Here is a 19,986-nt window from a genome sequence, read left to right on the forward strand (position 1 = left end):
TCATCAGTCAAGCTAACCTGTATTCAAGCTAAGAGTTGTAAACAAAGGTAAGAAAACTACATCAGATGTAATCTGTTTGAAGTTTATGGGAGAGACTGTGATATCAGTATTTTCAGATACAGGCAAGAACAATAAAGCTGCTTTTATTCAGGAGAGCTTTCCTGTGTAGCAAAGGCAGCAGAAGAGAATGTGTGCCTACTGTAGTTCAGTTTGTGTTCAGCTGCTAGTGAAGACATCTCTAATAACACACTGAACTCTGGAGCAGCAGAAGTGCAAGTATGTTTTATTGTGATGAGTTGTTTTTTTTTAAAAAAAAAACCAACAAAAAAGAAACACAATGGAAAAACCCCACAAACAAAACCAATACCACAATGTCTCAAGGACCAAAATATCTTAACTAGTGCTAGTGTTCATTTAGTGAACTTTGGTCACAGTTCTGTCCACCAGTCTGCACCTTAATTGTACATCCAGTTTGAGTTACGGTCTTTACCTTTTTCCTTTCATCTGGCGTGTCAAGGCTACTTGCTATATAAGTAAGTGTTTTTATTCTCAAGTGCAAATGGCAATGGTTTCTTTGTACCTTGTGATACCAAAAGGAAATACTCTATATCTGTGCCTTGCCAGCAGTTTTCTGTGAAAATAAACTTATTACTTATATTTTCACATGTGAATGATTGAACCAGGCACTGAGACATTCTTAATGCCAGTTACAAAAATTTGTTAAAAAGAAATCATTACTGTAATTATTATGCGTAATAAGATAATTTCCATAGAAAAAGAGGCATTTAGCTAGTTAATATTTATTATATGGCAAAATAACCCTTTCTGTTCTGTTTCTTTTAGGTGTGCCCTTTCTTGCACTGGACTTTTTTTTTCCACTAGATCTCAATTATAGCAGGATTTTTTAAGTAAACCAGAAATTAATCTTATCTTGGACAGTTTAGCACAGTGTTTTCTCAACTTCCCAACTTGACAGTTTGGGCTCTCAGTATGTGTTGTTGCTTGTTCTTTCCCCAAACTTCTGTTTGTATTTGCAGCTCTCCAACTTTCTGGCACTCTATTCTTTGAAGAATTTCTGGTCAGATTCTATAATGGTGTTAACTTAAATACACAAAGAAAATATTTTAGATGAATTTTAGTTATTTTACTTTTTTAACACTTCCCATAGAAACTTACTTGTATTAATTTTCCCTATTTAGGAGCTAAAGAACGCAGAAATAGCGTTACGAACACAGAAAACTCCTCCTGGTCTCCAGCATGAAAATACAGCCCCAGCAGAGTGAGTTACTGTTATTCACAAAAAATAGTCAATCATATAACTTGGAGAAGAGAATACTCTGGGAATACCTTATTGTAGCCTTTTGATCCTTAAAAACTGATGGGGACAGACTGTTTGTTTTAGCAGGGCCTGTAGTGATAGGACAAGGAGGGTAGATTTAGACTAGACATGAAGTTTTTTATGATGAGGGTAGTGAAACACTGGCACAGGTTGCCCAGAGGGGTGCTAGATGCCCCATCCCTGAAAACATAAAGGATGGGTTGGACAGTGCTCTGAGCAAGCTGATATAGTTGAAGATATCCCTGCTCTCTGTAGGGGGGGTTGGACTAGATGTCTTTAAAAAGGTCCCTTCCAACCCAAACCATTTTATGATTCTGTGAACTTTGTAACAGGATTTTTTTACCTTTTTGTAGCCTAATAGTAGAAATGAAACATTGATTCTCTGAAGCATTCAATACATGTTATCTCAATCTCATAAAAATGAGAACTAGTCTTCACTTTCTCTTTCCACTGGTAGAGGGGTATCAAGAACATATGTCATGGAACATAACTGTTGCAATAAATTAAAAGAAAATATAGATCAGATCAAAAATACTGAAAAATTTTGGTAACCTAGTTAAGTTTCATATATTATTTCATTGTTTTACTCATCTAGCTACTTCAGAATCTTGGTTGAGCAGTTTGAAGTACAGTTGCAGCAATACAGGCAACAAATAGAAGAGCTGGAAAATCATCTTGCTACTCAAGCAAATAATTCTCACATAACTCCTCAAGGTAAATGAAAATTAAATCTTGTGCCTGTAAGAAAAACTTAGTTACTAACCTTTTGTTTTGTTGGTTTTTCTTATTTATCTGAACACATTTCTGTACATTAGATTCTGCAGTTGCTCAGAGCAAAGATGTGGAATTAAAAGATTAATGAAGGCTTTTGTGTTTTTTAAGATGGATCCAGTTTCCGAGTGCAATTTGTAAGCCTTGTTGGTTTTGCATAGAAATTTTGGTACCTATGCATGTAGCAGTAATCACAATTTCTGAAAGATAGGAAATAAAGCATGGTATGTTTTACACTCTTGTTTTCTCTGACTTACACACCATTCTTTTAAAAGAACTTGAATTTTCTCTAGATTTAGCTGGGATGCTGGCACAAAAGCTGGAAATGGAAGCTTGGGGCTCTTAGTGGGACCAGGGCACATACATGACATGGTATTGCAAACATACGCTTTTGTGCTGCCTTTTCTGACTGTTCAATCCATCTGCATTTTGCTTCTTTACAATTTCTAGTGAGCTCATAAATGTTGGAGAAAGCTTCTATAGATGAATAAAATAAGCTCCCTTACTCAGCTCAATACTGCTTGGTCTATTGCTGCTGCTCTGCTTCCAAACCATTTTTATTTCTTTGCTTTTGTCTGTTGTTCTTACGGTTGACATAGCAGCAAGGAAATCTGTTTTCACTCCAGTTTCTGTCCATCTTCCTCTGTCCCTTTCACCAATACAACTTTTCTTTCCACCTGCTATTTTAAGATGAGGTCTTTGTACAACAGAGGAGCTTACCTATGGAAGATAGTGAAGTGTCTTCACAGTTGTAGATGAGATTCCCTTCCTTCTGCCCTGTAAACTCTGAGATCTAAGGTTCTTCTCAGAAGACTGTCTTGTGAAAAAATCAGCATGGAGACAAGGATGGCTTTTCTGGGAAAGATGCTTTGTAGTATTTCTTCTATGAATCTCTGAGCTGGATAGATGACCTTGACAAAACATGGAAGTGAGACCATTGACATCCCCTATATCCATGTCTCCCCCTTCAGCATCCAGCTGGTCTAAGGCTAGATGGCACTTTCTCTTTTACACTGGACTGTCTTACCATGAGATTGTAAGATGTCTGCTCTACTAGCTACAGATACAAATGGAAACTTTTCCTTAGTTTGGAATGTCTTGGTATTGTCTTAAGCTCTGACCAACAGAAAATTTAATTTTGTTTGCTAGCACATCATTCAATATTGGGGAAATCTCTCTGGTGAAAAAATGCTGGCCTCTGGACAGTAGTTTTCTAGTTAGTAACCATTTCTGTGATCACAGACACTTATGTTTTGGCCCAATTTGGGTACAGGCACTGCAATAAGCAGTGATTTAAAGTTAATAAAGAGCTATAGAGATTTTGAGCTATATGATCCTTAACATCTTGCCATCACAGGATGGTACCTGGACTCTGGACCTCAGATGTCAGAAAACAGAGAACTCTGTTGGGTGTAGCTTCCAGAATGGAAGGTCTGAAGCCTGAGGGCTCTCTGTCTTTCCATGTGGTTTTCTTGTCTTGCCATAGTGTGAGAGGGATGCCTTCACAGATTTTCCTCTTTTATTTTTCTTTTATTCAGTGATTTCTGCTGTAATCTAAAGGTTCCTTGCTTGTGTATGCAAAGCCTGATCTGTTGTGTCAGCATGCTCAGACTGTCAGTAAATTATCTAGTGACCTGGTCAACACTATTGTATATGTGGCCTTTTGCCATAGGGAAGAAACTTCCTTTACTGTGACCTGGGATGTCTTAAACTTTGAAATCTCTAGTATTCAGTAGCAATCAATTTCCTTCAAATTCTTGCAACTCTTGTGAAAGTGGCTTTCCACTAGCTGAAGGGGGCCTACAAGAAAGCTGGGGTAGGGCTTTTTACACAGGTGTATAGTGAGAGGACAAGGGGAAATGGTTTAAAACTTGGAGAGGGGAAATTTAGGTTTGACATAAGGAAAAAAATTTGCTTTGAAGGGTGATGAGACACTGGAACAGGTTGCCCAGGGAAGTTGTGGCTGTCCTCTCCCTGGGAGTGTTCAAGGCCAGGTTGGATGGGGCCTTGAGCAACTTTATCTAGTGGGAGGTGTCCCTGCCCATGCAGGGGGTTGGAACAAGTTGAACTTTAAGATAGCTTCCAATCCTAACAATTCTGCTATTCTGTGATGCTTTGGAAACTTCCTAGAGATTACTGGCTCTACAACCCTGAAGGCTGGCACAAGATTTATTCCCCAGCTCTTCTTTTTCCAGAAATAAATGCAAATTATAATGGAGAAATTCCCTTATGGAGAGGCAGACCTTCTCATTTCAAGAACCATTGCTAGACTTACTCATCTTCAAAAATCTTGTAGCTGCCGTTTGCATTTCAGTAAGTTGTATGCATCCTTCAGAGGAAATGCAGAAGCTGGTTTTTTTCACAGTGAAAAGGCCATTTCATCACTCTTCTGTCCCCATTTTGGGGCATTTTTTCAGTGCTTCTTTCATAAAAGCATTTTTTGAGAGTGGAATGTATAAACAAATAGAAGAAAACCTGGTTTAACCATATTAATATAAAATTCAATGAGATAAAATGTTCCTGTATAATTAGCTGAAGTTACATAATATTTAGCTTTGCTGAATTATAGAATCATTAGGAAAATTACCATGTATATAAGAATCTGAGAAAAAAGTACTTTTCAAAGTAAAGTTGGAAGCACTTTCAGAAAGTAGTCCTTGAGTGATTTGTGTCACCCAATTGCTCTCAAATTCTGTATTTCTTACAGATGTGCAGATTTTTTGTACTTCATGCTGCACAAGTTTTGGGTGGGCTTATTGGGTAGGAATAAACACTAAATATTTTCTCCAGGTACTAAGATTATCACTAATCAATATTTTATGTACCTCTTGCAGATTTGTCTATGGCTATGCAGAAAATCTATCAAACATTTGTAGCTTTAGCTGCACAACTTCAATCAATACATGAAAACGTAAAGGTATGTTGTTTTGATGTGTTGCTGTGTATTTAGAGAAGGAACTACAAAAATTCACTTTTTGAAAATGCAATATATCTTCAGGGTGTCTTTTTCTGTTAAATTAACTGCTTTTAGAAATTTTCAAATTTTTCTGCAGAAGGGCTTTGTTTTTAAAAAGTAACTTTTGTTCAACTGAAGCCTGTTTTTGAATTATTTACTTACAGTGAGGATAGCAACAAAAGTTGCTATAGGTTTGTGTAGGTTACGAAATGTTTTTCATTTAACTCCTTTTTTTTAATTGTTCATCAATTTCTGAAACATCTCTTTGAGCTCATGCTTCTATTGTTTGCATTTTGTGCAATGACCTGATCACAGCAGAGATGATCTAAGTCTGGTTTTACTCAAATAGTAAAAAAAAAAGTAGGTATTCATATGTATGATTTTTTCAGTGTATCAAAGAATTTGGGTGAAAACAGTGTTCTGCTTTCCTTCATTTTTCAGCTGATTTTGAGGGAAAATCCTATCTTTGTGGGGGAAGGAGGAACTACTGTGGGCTACTTTCATAATGGACTCAGGCTTGGATTCTCCATTACAGTTCATTGTTCTATAATTCACTGTTTTTCTTCAGACCATCAGAACACTTCTTGGTTGCAAAAAAAAACAACTGTGAAACTTGCAGAAGAGTACAAGTGTTTGGGACTGTTTCTAATAAGTGATTTCCTTAATGGGAGTAGCTCTGCTAAATCTTCAGGTTGTTTCTTTCTCAAACCTTCTTCTGCACACTGTTCCTAGTTCTCTAAAAATCTGAAACTTGACTTTCCCTGAACAGTGATCAGGAGTACTGAACATCTCCTATGAACAAGGCTTCCTTGCCTTGCATTCCTTTTGTCAACATGGATATTCACAGGTGTACAGCTACCTGCCATCAGATGCTTTTGCTGTTCTTTATTAACTCTGTTCTGGTACCAGATAGAGAATATATCAGTTCCTTCATAATTTTGGCAGAATTATACAAAAAGTATCTGTCTTCTGGACTCTTCAGTTCTGAGGTCTGAGTGTAGGTTGAACTCATGCAGTGGTCTTTTGGTGATCCATAGTTGTTCTTCAGTGTGGAGAGCTGGATTTGGATTGAAGTATAAGCAATAAGGGACCTGCACAGGCTGGACCAGTGGGCCAAGGCCAATAATAGGTTAAAGAAGGCCAAGTGCTGGGTCCTGCACTTTTGTCACCACAACCCAATGCAACACTACAGGCTTGGGAAGAGTGGCTTGAAAGCTGCCAAGTAGAAAAGGACCTGAGGTTTTTGGTTTACAGCAGCTGAATATGAACCAGCAGTGTGCCCAAGTGGCTAAGAAGGCCAACAGCATCCTGGCTTGTATCAGGAACAGCTTGACCAGGAGGAGAAGGGAAGTGATTGTGCCTCTGTATTCAGCACTGGTGAGGCTGCACCTTGAGTTCTGTGTTCAGTTCTGCAACCCTCACTACAAGAAGGACATGGTGTTGCTGGAGTGAGTTCAGACAAGGACAACTGAGCTGGTAAAGGGTCTAAAGATCAAGTCCTGTGAGGAGAGGCTGAGGGAATTGGGAATGTTTAGTTTGGAGAAGAGGCTGAGAGGAGACCTTGTTGCTCTCTTAACTACCTGAAAAGAGATTGAAGGGAGGTGGGTGCTGGCCTCTTCTCTCAAGTATAATATAAGAGAAAATGACCTGAAGTTTATCCAAGAGAGGTTTAGAGTAGATATGAGGAAGAATTTCTTTACTGAGAGCCTAGTCAGATATTGGAACAGACTGCTCAGGTAGGTAGTGGAATCACCATCCCTGGAAGCATTTAAAAACTGTGTAGATGAGGACATGATGTAGTGGCCATGATGGTACAGTTATTGATTTTGATTTGTTTTATTTTACTGGGGAGGGAGTTTGGTGGTTGGATGTGATCTTAAAGGTCTTCTCCAACTGTGATGATTCTGTGGTTCTCTGTGAGTATGTGAATACTATTTTTAGTACCTTGTGAGTGCAGTTAATAAGAAACTTCACTGTAGCATAAGGAGTATTCTATTGAGTATTCTATTACCTGGAACTAAGGGGTCAGTTTGAGGATCTCCGGAATTGTTTTGAGATTTAATCTAGTTGAGTGGACATGAAGGCTGGCATTTTAGAAGACACAATCTTAACTAAAGCTTCAGAAATAAGAAAAATTCTTGTACTCCTTAAGTGGATCTGGTATTCTGACCATCTGTTTTAGTTTATCAGTGAGGAGATGCTAGGAGAGGAGAGGAGAGCAGTTTTGAAACTGCTGTCTCTGCCTTATTTGATGATTGTGATATGGCTTGTGAAGACAAAGGTGTGCACACAATTCATTCTTCTGTCTGTAGCAGGCCTTCTGGTTTGCATATATGCTTTAAATCACAGGTCTGAAGTTATAGGAAAATGTGGCCTGAAATGTCTTTTGCACAGGACTAGTTGTTTCAAAGATGAATTAGAGGTGTGTCCTGTGTCCGAAGTCAATGAAGAGTAAAATGTGTCTGGGGACAATTCAGGTAAAGAATGTCACTAAAACATTATGCATAGATGAAAACTGCTCTACAGGGTCAAGTGGCATTTCTGTCAGCTCTTACTGCAGTCAGTATGGCATTGTGTTAAATCCCAGAGCTCTACAAATGTCCTTTCTCTGCAAAGACAGAACTCCTGATTGATAATGAGGTGATTCTTTCTGTCTGTTTCCTGCTGTTGCTGGTAGGTGTAGGATTACAGTGGCTCAAGTTCTGAGTCAGAATTTTTTGGATTGTCATTTCATCATGGAAACAAAGCATATCCCTAGCCAGGAACACAGGACATAGTATGTCTTCCATAAAATTCATTTGAGCCTACTATTCTTTGGTTTAAAAAAATCTATTAGTTTAAAAGATTCTCTGTTAGAGGATAGAAATCATTCTGTTGATTCTTTAATTGAAGCCATTCTGTTTGTTTCTGACAAGATCCATAGTACCCTCATCTGTGGCAGATAGAAATGGCTTATGATGAACAGGCCAAGCCAGGTGGTGCTGCAGGAGATGGGGTTTTGAAGGGTGAACAGACATAGGCAAGAGGAATGGGACATAGCAAGTTTGTAAGTCTAAAGCAGAATGATGTATTGCATTTGTACTGCATTACATCCTTGATGAAATGCATCAGAAATAAAGAATAAATTCTAAAATTCTAGTAGTTTTTAGTTTTGTGCTAAGAAATGCAAGAGTGAAAGGAAGGAAAGAATAGAGGTGGAGGTGATAGGGAAGCAAAAGCAGACTCCATGTTCCAAAGGGTAGCACTGAAGGATGAATGTGTTATTTTATTTCTCAAGCTAGTTATGTGGCTGTATTTTGCCCCTTACATTAGCTGGTACAGTGATAACAAATGCAGTTGTGCTGATTTACACCTTCTCCGAAAGATTTTTATATCATCCACTATGCTAATATTACATTTAACTGCTTTGCAGATTTAAGCAAGGAACCTGTTCTGGCTGATTCAAAACACATCTCCATCTCATAACCTCACTAATCTTTTCAGGTTGTGCAAGGCTTTTTTTGTTGTGGGATTTTTTTGAGTTTAGGGTTGGTTTTTTTAAAGGAAATGTTGTAACTCAATTCCACTTTTCTTATTAAGTTAAGGTGTTGTCAAATACACTGCACTAAAACGGCTTCCTCCCACTCCCTTCAGATGCTTAAAGACCAATACCTTGGCTACAGGAAAACCTTTCTGGGAGATGCCATGGATGTGTTTGAGGCAAGACGAACAGAAGCCAAGAAGTGGCAGAGCGCGCCACGTGTAACCACTGGACCCACCCCTTTCAGCAACATACCAAATGCAGCAGCCGTTGCCATGGCTGCAACACTTACTCAGCAGCAACAGCCTGCTACAGGTCTGAGTGCATTCAAGTTATAGATTATTTGTGTTACGACAATAGTAAATTTGTGTAAAATTTTCTATGAAGTCTTCCTTTGTGTTAGACTAAAAATCTAAACATTGTGATGAGCAAAGTTATCAATACATAGCCAATAGAAAAATGCAGGGTAGACTTAGCAATAATCATGCAACAGATACTTAATCTTGTGAATTTACTTGTAATAGTGACATTTACTGTATTGTTCTAACTTACCCCTTGGAATGTGAGTTCACTCTTAAGTAACATCTCTAAATACACATAGTATAGCCTCTTTTCAGAATTGTATGGTTATAGTAAATTATTTCAAATTGGTGAGGAGAGAATATCTAAATGCATATGACCTTTTTATGTAAAATTAGTAATGCTTTTTTATATAGCACTTTAGAACTGTAAAATGAAAAATGCTGTAGAACAGGAAGGATAGTGGAGCAGACATCTGTAGGACAAGAAGACAAAGGCCTGGCTTATTATTCTGCAGCCAACTCCTTTGTCAGAGCAATGGTTGAACAGTTTTTGCTGTCCATTCTGCTGTGGCAAATAGGTATTAGAGAAAGTAGAGTGGATCAGTGGTTCTGTGTGTGTAAGAGGAACCAGAGGAAATGCATGACCCACTGCTATTGAATGCATATGTATGGCAAAGGAAATTACAAGTCATCTTAGTTGATGATGTTATACTAACCAAGGCTTGTCAGGGAGGGATTCCTGAATGTAGGTAATTGAATTAATATTTAAACATCTTACAGAAATAAGATAAATTCCTTTCAATTTCACTTGACTGTGGATATGTCTATGTCAGCAAATTATGAAAAGCTTTATTAATTTAATTCTGCCTTTTTTTTTTCTACAAAAGTATTTATCATAGGTGTACTGAGAGTCAGCTTGGCACCTTTTCCTTCTCATTTCTTATAATAGCAGTCATATTTTGAATTACCTTAATTTGAGGCCTATGCAGCAACTGCCCTAAGTTTGACAAGTTACTGGCTTGTCCTTGCCTTCTCCATAAAAGGAGAGCATAGTGAGCTTCCAGCCCTGGCCCTTAAGATGGGTTTAAAAGAAAAATACACCAGAACATTTTGAGCACAATAAAAAACAAAAATTGTCATCATTAAATTTCTTTTCTAAACTTCTGTTGTAGACCATAGTCTTCCATTGCTGCTGTGTTAATCCATGAAAATTCTGTTGAAGTGACATCTGCAAAACACTGTTTTAAAACAAAACATGAGACAATGTAATGTCACACTTCACAGTTTTTAACAGATAGAAGTGTAGCTTGTGCAGCCTAATGTTACCAAAGTAGTTCCCTCTCCATCTTTCTCCTTGTCTCATATTTTGTTTTGTTGCTTTATTTTTTAATACTCTCCAGGGTCATTACAGGATTAGTTGGGTATGAAAGTCAGATACTTGGGATGTTACATTTAAAGTTATACCTGCATTTTTATGAGTCAGGGGAGGGATTTGAATGTAGTCTTTGTAGTCCAGATTAAAGAACTGCTAATAACTTTAGTAAATTGATGCCACTTAGGGCATGACTTTGTGAATGTGCTCTCTAGAAGGAGTGAAGGGGGTGGGGAGATGGCAGAATTGGCCTGTACCAGCACACTGGAGTTAAGGTAACACCCTGAGGTATTTTGTAGTGAAAGGAGCAAATGGGACTGTGTGCAGATTGAGTTTAAGTGGGGGTTTTTTTGTTGGTTGTTTTTACTGAGTATTTCAAAAACCACAAAATGTGCCAACTACAAGAATGATGCAGGTAGAACAAAGCCATTAACTTATGTCAAACATGCCAACAAAAATAGACAGCAGTTTGTTTACATCTTACTCAGCTGGAATATTATCTTGCATGCAACTCATTGGAGGACCTGGAGAAAAACAGATTTACATTTTGAGTGTCACTTAGAGTCTTTAAAACTCATAAAATAGGGTTAGATAGAACTACAAGTAATCATTTCTGTTCCTCTAGCTCAAATGCAGTATTATGGATTATTAAGGCCTGAACTATTCCAGAGAGAGCTTAAAGTCCTAAAAGCTTTCTATAAAGGAAAATTCCACAGCTTTCCTAAATTACTGATTTCTGTGTTTGACTTTCTCCCAAAAACTTACCTGAAACTTCTTAGCTTTGGACTGAGTTTGCCACTTTTTTTTTTCTTCCTCTCAATGGAAAAGGAGAATATTCTTTCAGCTTTGCAGGAGCCTTTAGTGCTTCCTCTTCATTTCCTTTTCCTTGAGTTTTCAGATGACCATTTGCAAAAGTAAAACTGAAAATGTTTGAATGTTTTAACCTTGTTATTATGAAATTGATAAACTATCACCTAGAATTTAAAATCACACATTTCTTTGCAAGATTTAGATCCTGAAGAGTGGGATAGACAAGGGATGGTAGAAGGTCATGAGAAAAATAGACCATGAAGTGAGGTGTATATGAAGGGGAAGAGGAGGTGTCTGTGTAATAATATCTGACCTGCTGTTGCTGTTCTTGAAAATAAGAATAAAACAAGGAAATTAATCTGGGCTTTAAAGTTTTTTACTAAAATCTAATATGCGGTACTCTAGTATTGAGGGATCAAGATGGTTAGTCTCTTTCTAAAAAATACTTGATGTTTACATGGTTAAATCTGTTTCATAGTATTAATTTAGTTAGTTACTGTTCTTTGGAAAAGATAATTTATTTTAAATTTCAGTTCAGAAGTCAAAGGTTTAGTAGCTACATCTAAGTTGTGTGATCAGGGAACGTTTCCTCAGTTCCTGGGTGTAGATATGTACCCTACTTATGTTCTCTCTGTATGCCAAGATGCCTGGATTCCATGGAAATAAATAAAGTCAGTGGATCCTGGCCAGATGGAGCAAAGGGAGCAAAGATGCACTCCACTGGTCTCCTGGGATGGATAATCCACACACCAGGACTGTGGTGTGCACACTGAAGCACAATTTTTGTGCAGTTTTATGAAGTTAGTTACTAAAATTATGCTTGTCTTGTCTGTGAACTTTACTGGTGGTAGCTGAGGCTAGGCAAGCTTTCCTGCAGGAGCAGCTAGAGTTTTAACCACTGCCTCACCTGCAGCTTGCCTGAGCAATCTGGAACAGCATGGAAGTTAAAATGATGGTTCTTAGTCTACCTATTGTTATTGGTGAGGCTGAAGTAAAATATTTTTAAAGGAAGTTAAAGCCTAGTGAACTAAGAGCTGTAAATGCATGAGGCTTAATCTGATGTTTTTCTGTTAAGAGTAAGTTGTCTTTAAACTTTTCTGAAGAAAAGCTTACCTTTCCTGCTATAAAAATAAAGCCCCCTCCCCAACAACAGCAGCTTGGTTGCTCTCTCCTTAACTGGTGAAGTGCAGAGTTAGTCAAAGCATTATTAAGCTGTTAGTGCACTTTGTTATATTTTGACTTGTCTTCATGTGAGATTGAAGTGCTAATGGGAAAGGATGCTGAAATCTTTATAGCACTTAATCTTGTTGTGTAATTTGATACCACCTTGGTTAAACTTAGTCAGTGTATACTTAGTCAATCAGATTTAATTTGTGATACTGAATTTGTTCACTGTTAGGACCAGCTGTGATTTAAAAAAAAAATACAGAATGTCACTTTAGGAAATCTGGCTGACTCGTCCTGACTCTTTGTAGTAGGTCCTGTTCATTAAACTGAAATGCTCTACTGGGCAAATATATCAAATTTTAAAATGTTAAAATACTTGTTACAAAGAATTTGTCTCATACCTATAATAGCCAGAAGTGCCAATTTTTTGCTAGTACTTTTGGCATTGAAGAATCTTTATTACTAGTTTTTTTGCTATTGAAAATTGTTTACTTACAAGAACTATAAATAGCAATGATGCCTTTGGAACATTATGGTACAAAATCAATAAATATCATATGCTGTTGCTCAATTAAAAGCTTGTTAGCCTAAGGCATAAGATCTTGTTTTATATCATCTGAGGTGTTTTAGAATCATATTTTTTACTGGCTCTAAAAAGCATGTTGCATATGGTAAAGAGCTTGGCCTGGAGGACTGTAGTGTTTTGTTTTAATGTCTTCCACTAATAGTGCCTCCTACTGAGATAGAAACCTGTGCACTTAAGAAGGAACTGGATATATGTTTTTGGGTTCTTTAAGTTTCTTAGATGACTAATTTTGTGTAGCCTTTTTGTTTCTTTCTATTGACAAGAATTTTCTTCTTTCTAAAGAGCTGCTAGGTAGATGTACCAGTATTTAAACTGGATGTAAACAAGTTTAGTTTGAAATTTATGTGAAAATCTGTAATTGCAACATCTGATGCTTTTTAGTTGAAAAATAGCTTTGGTTTCCCGACTGTTCCCTGCTAAGCAGAGAATGAAAACTAAAAACTTTAGTTGCCCTTAAAATTTAGTTCAACACTACTTTGAGTATACAGATATCATTTAGCTTGGATCACAAAAATTGTGTTCCTTGCAAAAATGTTAACTGTCAATATACAGTGCCTTTCACTTGATTCAAAATTATTTTCCATTTAAATCTTCAAATACTGAAATTATTTTAAAAGCTTGAAATATTTACATTTTAGAATTCTAGATGAATATAAGTAATAGGAAATGTAGTGTTAAGGAAGGAGTTTTGATTGAAAATAAGACCAAATGGATAATGTTTTAGGAAAACGACTGAAATAACCTGAGCTTTAATATTTGAATAATTCATCACTTTTACAGATATAGAACATAAAAGTATGTTCAAAGATGAAGAAGGCTATCTTGAGGAAAGGTGTGAATGTCTGTGGATTAAGAGTTTGGCACTGTATTTTATCTTCAATGGTTAAACTTTTTTAACTAGTGCACTGAAAACTGTTTGAGAGACAGGAATATAAAATTGTACTGTGAAAATTGTCAAATATATTATTTATCAGAATTAATTATTTTTAAATGTGTTAGTAATGGGCTAGCAAGTTGATTCTTTATTCCCAAGGTAAAAAAAACCAAACAACTGAGACTGTAAATTTTATCTTGGCAGACTGAAAATGTTTTTTGACAGTCCTGCATCTTAGTATGAAAATGCAGGGAAAGTACTGTCAGCTTTTTTAATTATGGGACAAACTCTGACTCTGAAATTTTGAATGTATCTAATTCATTAAGGTACACAGAACTGTGCCTTTTGTAAATGTTTATTTAAACAGGTGGTTTGACTAGTTTACCTTATTGAATGGTGTTATGTAGCAGAGCTTAACAGAACTCAGTTATCACTTGTGTGGAAAAGAATTGAATTGTCATGTTACTGTGTAATTGACTTGCTTAAAAATGAACAATAAATTTAATAAAATAAAGTCATTGTCTTGTTTTTTATCTTAGTGTTCTATTTAAATTTGGATGAAATACTTGAATAGCTTTTTAGATTCCTTTCTATTAAATTACTTTGTGTAATACAGTTTTAGCTACAATAGTGCCAGTTCTGGTCTTAAGGTTTTCCCTTATTTTGACTGCATTAATACAGGTAGCCAAACATTGTTACCTGTGAGTTCTCTCAAGGTTTTGATTAATGTTTTAAACTTTAAAAGGTGAGACTAGTTAACTTTTAAACATGCTAAATTATATTGTCATGTTATGAATGTTGACTAGTTTCACCTTATTCCGTTCAGTGTTTTCTTGGATTTTTTTTTTTTACCAGGTGGATGTAGAGGCAGTTAAGTGAGAAATTTTGGTGAGGTAAAGTTTGGGATCTTAATGTGATTTGTTGTGAAAGCAATAATGTTCACATTATCGAATACTTGAATAAATAAATAAAGGACCTCTTTACTATGAAAGAGTAAGGCAAGTTTTGTTCTCATTTTTTTTATACCAGGGGCACAGCCATCTCTGGGAGTTAGTTTTGGAACGCCATTCGGCTCAGGTATTGGCACTGGCTTGCAATCAAGTGGCTTAGGTTCTTCAAGCCTTGGAGGTACACTTTAACTTTTCTAATCTTTCATTGAATTATTATACAGCACATCTGAATCTCTTGCAGTCCTTTAACTCCACTAAGAGGATGACCTGTTTCAGAGAAAGACCTTATAATTTGGCAATATGAGCTTTCCAGACTTCATGGCTTGCAGGAGTTGCTGAGGGTAACGAGCCATAGTGGTGAAAAGCAAGGATGAACAGGATGAAGTAATCACATAGAAGTTCTGTTCTTAAAGCTAGGGAAGTACATGAAGTGCATCCTTTTATAACTACAACTTGACTTAATTTTACATAGATCAGAGTTAGACACCTGAGGCATTGATCATGCTGTAGATAGTCCATGGGACTTTTCCACCTGAATGTTCAACTGCTAACTACAGGGACTCATCTGCTTGGATTAAGATGGGAATATGGGATCCTGCTTGCTGAAACATACTTGCCTTGTCTGTCATGCTGTCCCTCAGTGCTAAGGTGAAAAAACTCACCTCAAGCTGAAAAAGAAATATTTGAAAGTAAGGGGAAAAATAAGTACTAAAATACTCGTAGAATATATTCCAAGAGGACACATGACTTTAAAGAGTATGTGGTAGTAAAAAAAAATAAATTAGGTATACCTTTAAAATTACATGTTACAAATTCTCAGTAGTAGAATTTCAAGTAGAATCTAAGTTATAAATAGAATCTAATCTGCATGTAAATTTCATAGCTATGTAGTTCAGGGGTTCCTACAGTGCAAGTAAAAAGACTCCAGTGTCTTCTGAAGCTTTTGTGTGAGCTCTGCAAAGAAAATGGTTACATCTGCTGAGCACAAACTTAATGTGTTGTGTTTTTTCTTGTTACATTCTCTCTGCAGCCTCAGTCCACATCACTACATTTTGCCTTTTTATGAGCTGAGCATGTCAGTCACTGTTGTAATGTATTTTAATTAAACATCACCCAGTATTGGAACAATGTACTTCAATGTTACATCAGTTTTACCTTAAATTATCTTCAAATTGTCTTTATACCAGTGACCATTCTCATCAGATTTTAAGCTTTTTCAAGTAAAAGAATCTTTACACCTAAAACAGGAAAAATAACTGAGAATAACGGGCTAGAAGGAAAATACTTACCAGGTCATTCCCACAATGGTTTAAATACTTTAAAAATCCCTTGTGAAATTCTTCCTTTTCAACCAGTTGTAGGCTGTTTATATATGTTCACTAGTCTTGCTAATATAAATTAAAGAACATTTGCATTTAAATTGATAGACAGTTGCTTTTAGTCTTGTTATAGAGGCATAACTTCTTTTTTTGCTAGTTCTCTGCTTAGGAAGGTATTTGCTTCCATTTTACCTCTTCTATATTAATTTGCAAAATTTGTGTCTTGACAAATCAAGAAGACTATCTGACAGAAGCAAGTGTAGAGTAACAAAGGAATATATATATGCAAAGCATCCTACAGGTGTGCTCTTGGAAACAAATTAAAGTGAATTTTTAAGGCTTTTTAATTTTTTTTTTTAAATCTTAGATTGATACTTTTAACTAGACAATTTTTAATGTATGCTTTTGAAACAGCATTTTGATTGGGGAAATTTTCTCTCTTTCCAACACGAACGTTCTTTGAATTTTGTCAGTGGTAAACACGAAGGCTCTTACTTTTAAGTATATAGGTAGCTTATAGATCCTACACTTCATTAAATATTTGCAGACATCTTGCCTGACTTCTGGTAGTTCAGTTCAAACTTGACAGGGCAAAAGAGTGTATCAGTTAAACTATCTTACATTCAAGTGATATTTGCCTGTATATACCTTTAAAACTCTTAAGGCTTCTGCAGTTTTTAAATCGAATAGCAAACACTGCTTCAGATAGTTTGTTCAATCAGTACTAATTTTATTATTTCTTTAATTTCTCTAAAGGAATGATAAAAGCTCAATTTGCAGTAGAACACAAGTATTTTCACTGCTACCTGAAACTTAAGATAAGGGCATAATTTCCACAAATATAAATAGTGTCTTTTTGAAAGCCTTTGAAGACACCTAAAATCAGAGAATGTATTTCTGATTCTGTTCATTTTGTCTGACCTCTGTCTCAAACTGGAAATTCCAACTTTTCCTTTGACATGATCTCACATTAATAACACAAATTGTAATCTTATAATAATAAACATTTCAAATGTCAATAACAAAATTAACAGAATTAGTTTTATTACAGCTGTATATACAGCTGACCATTACATGATTATTTCTTCTATTAAATGTTAAGAAATTCTATTTCTGTTTTGGTTTAGACCTATATTATGGTTTCCTAGATAAAGCTGATTCCAAATAACCTTATGGTGAACTGATTCTGAAAAAAGTCACATGTAAACTCAAGAAACTGGCTACTCTGCTTTAAGCATACAGAGTTTTTCTTCTGGAGTTACAAATGAAGATTGTAACTTTCTGTAATAGAAGTCACATGACTTGTATCAGAGTTTTCATAGTTTTGGCCTATTTGTTTACCATTTTCTTGCCAATTTAGCAGCATTTCTATAGTCAATTCGTAAGCTCTGATAGTTCATCTTGTATGAAGATTTTCTTTCACTTAGTTTTGTATTTTGAAGGGAAGATATTTTTTTTTTTTTTCTCCAGTGCTTTCCTCTTTGCACTGCTTTCACATCACAAGGCTGCGTTAAGAATAAAATACTCTTGAGGCAACAATTTTAGGATGATTTGTTTACCAAATAATGGTTAGGATCATGTTTGAGGCTTTAATACTTGTCCAAAACATCTATGTCTTTAATTGCTATGTCTGTAATTTTTTGTTGTATGTCTTTACTGTTATTCTATTAGGATTTGGAAGTAGCTCTGCCTTTGGAAGCAGTGCCACAGGAGCATCATCATTTGGGTTTGGAACTACAACTAAACCATCAGGAAGTCTAAGTGCAGGTTGGTTTGTTTCTCCTGAATTCAAGTTTATCTTAAAGCAAAAGTGTTATAATCAAACTGCTGCACTCAGTCTAAAAAAGGTACTGAAACAAATGTAATTGAGGTTGCATGTGTATAAAACCATTGAAGTAACTATTTGCTTTTCAGAGCAGTTTTTAGATTCTGTTAAAAGTCTCCTGAGTAGATGGTATTGCACAAGCATTGTTTTTCACTTTGTCTAAATAGGACAAGAACAGGAGATGAGATTGGATCAGATACAGTCTGAAGCAGAGAAATACAGTTACTACTTGGCTTCATGGGCTATACAGTTACTGAGCTATTGAAATCAGTGTATAAATTTGTGACAAATATACCACTAAATTGACTTCTCATATTTACAAGTAGCGTTAAAATTACTTTTTAGAAGCCCAGAAGGTTTCCTTAAAACTATTTATCTGCTTATCCTTTCTATATGAATAGTAAGTTACAGGTATCATACCTCTCTGTATATCTGTAATTCATTGTCTTAATTTATGTGGCAATGAACTACTCCTTTGACATTTTAGTTTAATTTTCTTGGTGATGAGAAAACAAAAATATGGATGCAACTGTCTCTAAACTCAAATGCCTGAAATATTACTGCTTGCAATATAATAATGATAACAATGAGCTTATAATAATAAGCTTGCATCTCTGTTTACATTTTAAATTGGAGTTTGATTTTGAGGCAAATAGATTACTATAGTCTGTCTCTCTTCAAAAAGAGAGCAAAGGTGCATCATGTTTCCTGGGACTGGCTTTTTTTGGTAGCATGTTTCTTCTTTAGCAGTTTGTTGTTTTTTTTTTAATCCACATACAAGGGGCTGGTACTTATTAGTAAGTGTCCAGTACATTATCCTGGAGCAGTGTCTTGCTAGATGCCATACTTTTAGTTTTGTTTTTAGCTTGGTTAGTGATGAGTTAAGCTGTCAGGTAAGGCCTGTAAAGTACATGAAGCATTGCATTATGAGGTGGAAATAGCTCACTAAACTGGCTGTGTAACATTCACAGATGTGTAACACCCTAGTAAATTCTTGATATAACATCTCTGATTTTGCAATATGCAGTGTTTAAGCATCAGCCTTCTTTTGCTTAATTTTTAACCAGAAACAAGTAGGAAACTTACTTTGCATATGTTTTTATCTTGTAGCTTATTTTTACAGAGCCTTTATTAAATTACTTGTTATTAACATTTATATAAAAGTATTGCAGTGGCTAAGTTACAAAGTACATAATTTAGTTTTTAGTATATTTAAAAATATAAATAGAAAACTCATTGTATGTAGTTGGACAACTGGACCAGTTGTCCACCACTAATGGGTCAAACCAAAGTACACAGCAAGTCTGTCTTAACTATGTTGGTGATGTGCAGACACAATTTAGATGTCATTTCACTGTATTCCTCAAACCAGGCTTTGTCATGGTGGCAGTGCCCCTACTCTCCAGCAGTCAGGGTGGTTAGACCAAATGAAATGAAGTTTTCAGTTATCTCAGGTCTCCTCCACATGTTCATCACTTTGTTCTTATTTTATATTGAAAACTATAGATCCCCAAACTGCTTCTGTTAAGTGTAAAGTTATTAGTTAGATTTAATTGCTTTAAAAATATTTGAAAATGTTTCCAGTGGTATTGCTGCTCTTCCCAATTTCAGTTTCTGTGTCTGAGGAGGAAATTCCAAGTTCTCTGAAGATACTTGAGCATCTTCTAACAGTAAATTTGGCTTAGTACAGGAGCAGTTGTGTCCACCATGTCAGCAGATGAAAAGTCTTCTCTCAGTTCCTTCAGTGCACACAGTTGTGAGCTGAAACAAGGGTCTCAGACTTCCCTCAAACACAGACACTGTGGAGAGCTGACTGCAAATAAAATCCTGTTTAATTTCTACTATTACTCATTTGATGGCAACCAAAGAGACTGATTTCAGTCAGATGTTGTAAAGAGCATTAGGATTCCTGAAGTGATGTGATAAGGAAATAAAAACTTTTGATTTATAGATCTAAAGTTCAGATCAGTTGGGTGTAACACAGTTTTTGTGAAAACAGATGCTAGATAAGATTTGAAGAGCAGAGTTGAAATTTTTGTGGGGGAGACATTTTTTTAATTGAAGAATAGCAGCCTTAGTACACGGGATAGAAGAAAATTAAGTGGGATCATGGCTAGACATACTCATACTGCTGAAAAATGAACCAGCATATAACCCATGTGTAACTCTGAGCAGCTTTTAAATACAGAGGCTAC

The 19,986-nt window shown here is 35.9% G+C and overlaps 1 protein-coding gene across 7 annotated transcripts in view; it reads left to right on the top strand.

The window, feature by feature from the left end:
- Positions 1 to 19,986, top strand: part of NUP58 (nucleoporin 58) — a 39,339-nt gene that overhangs the window by 11,404 nt on the left and 7,949 nt on the right. For all 7 annotated transcript variants that reach the window (XM_071736152.1, XM_071736102.1, XM_071736113.1 and 4 more), the window contains 6 exons: positions 1,200 to 1,279; positions 1,935 to 2,053; positions 4,945 to 5,027; positions 8,700 to 8,901; positions 14,727 to 14,825; positions 17,638 to 17,733. In XM_071736152.1, the coding sequence (XP_071592253.1) occupies positions 1,200 to 1,279; positions 1,935 to 2,053; positions 4,945 to 5,027; positions 8,700 to 8,901; positions 14,727 to 14,825; positions 17,638 to 17,733 (679 nt within the window). The remainder of the gene's footprint in view (positions 1 to 1,199; positions 1,280 to 1,934; positions 2,054 to 4,944; positions 5,028 to 8,699; positions 8,902 to 14,726; positions 14,826 to 17,637; positions 17,734 to 19,986) is intronic.

The sequence above is a fragment of the Heliangelus exortis genome, chromosome 1 (assembly GCF_036169615.1).
Source record: "Heliangelus exortis chromosome 1, bHelExo1.hap1, whole genome shotgun sequence".
Taxonomy (NCBI): domain Eukaryota; kingdom Metazoa; phylum Chordata; class Aves; order Apodiformes; family Trochilidae; genus Heliangelus; species Heliangelus exortis.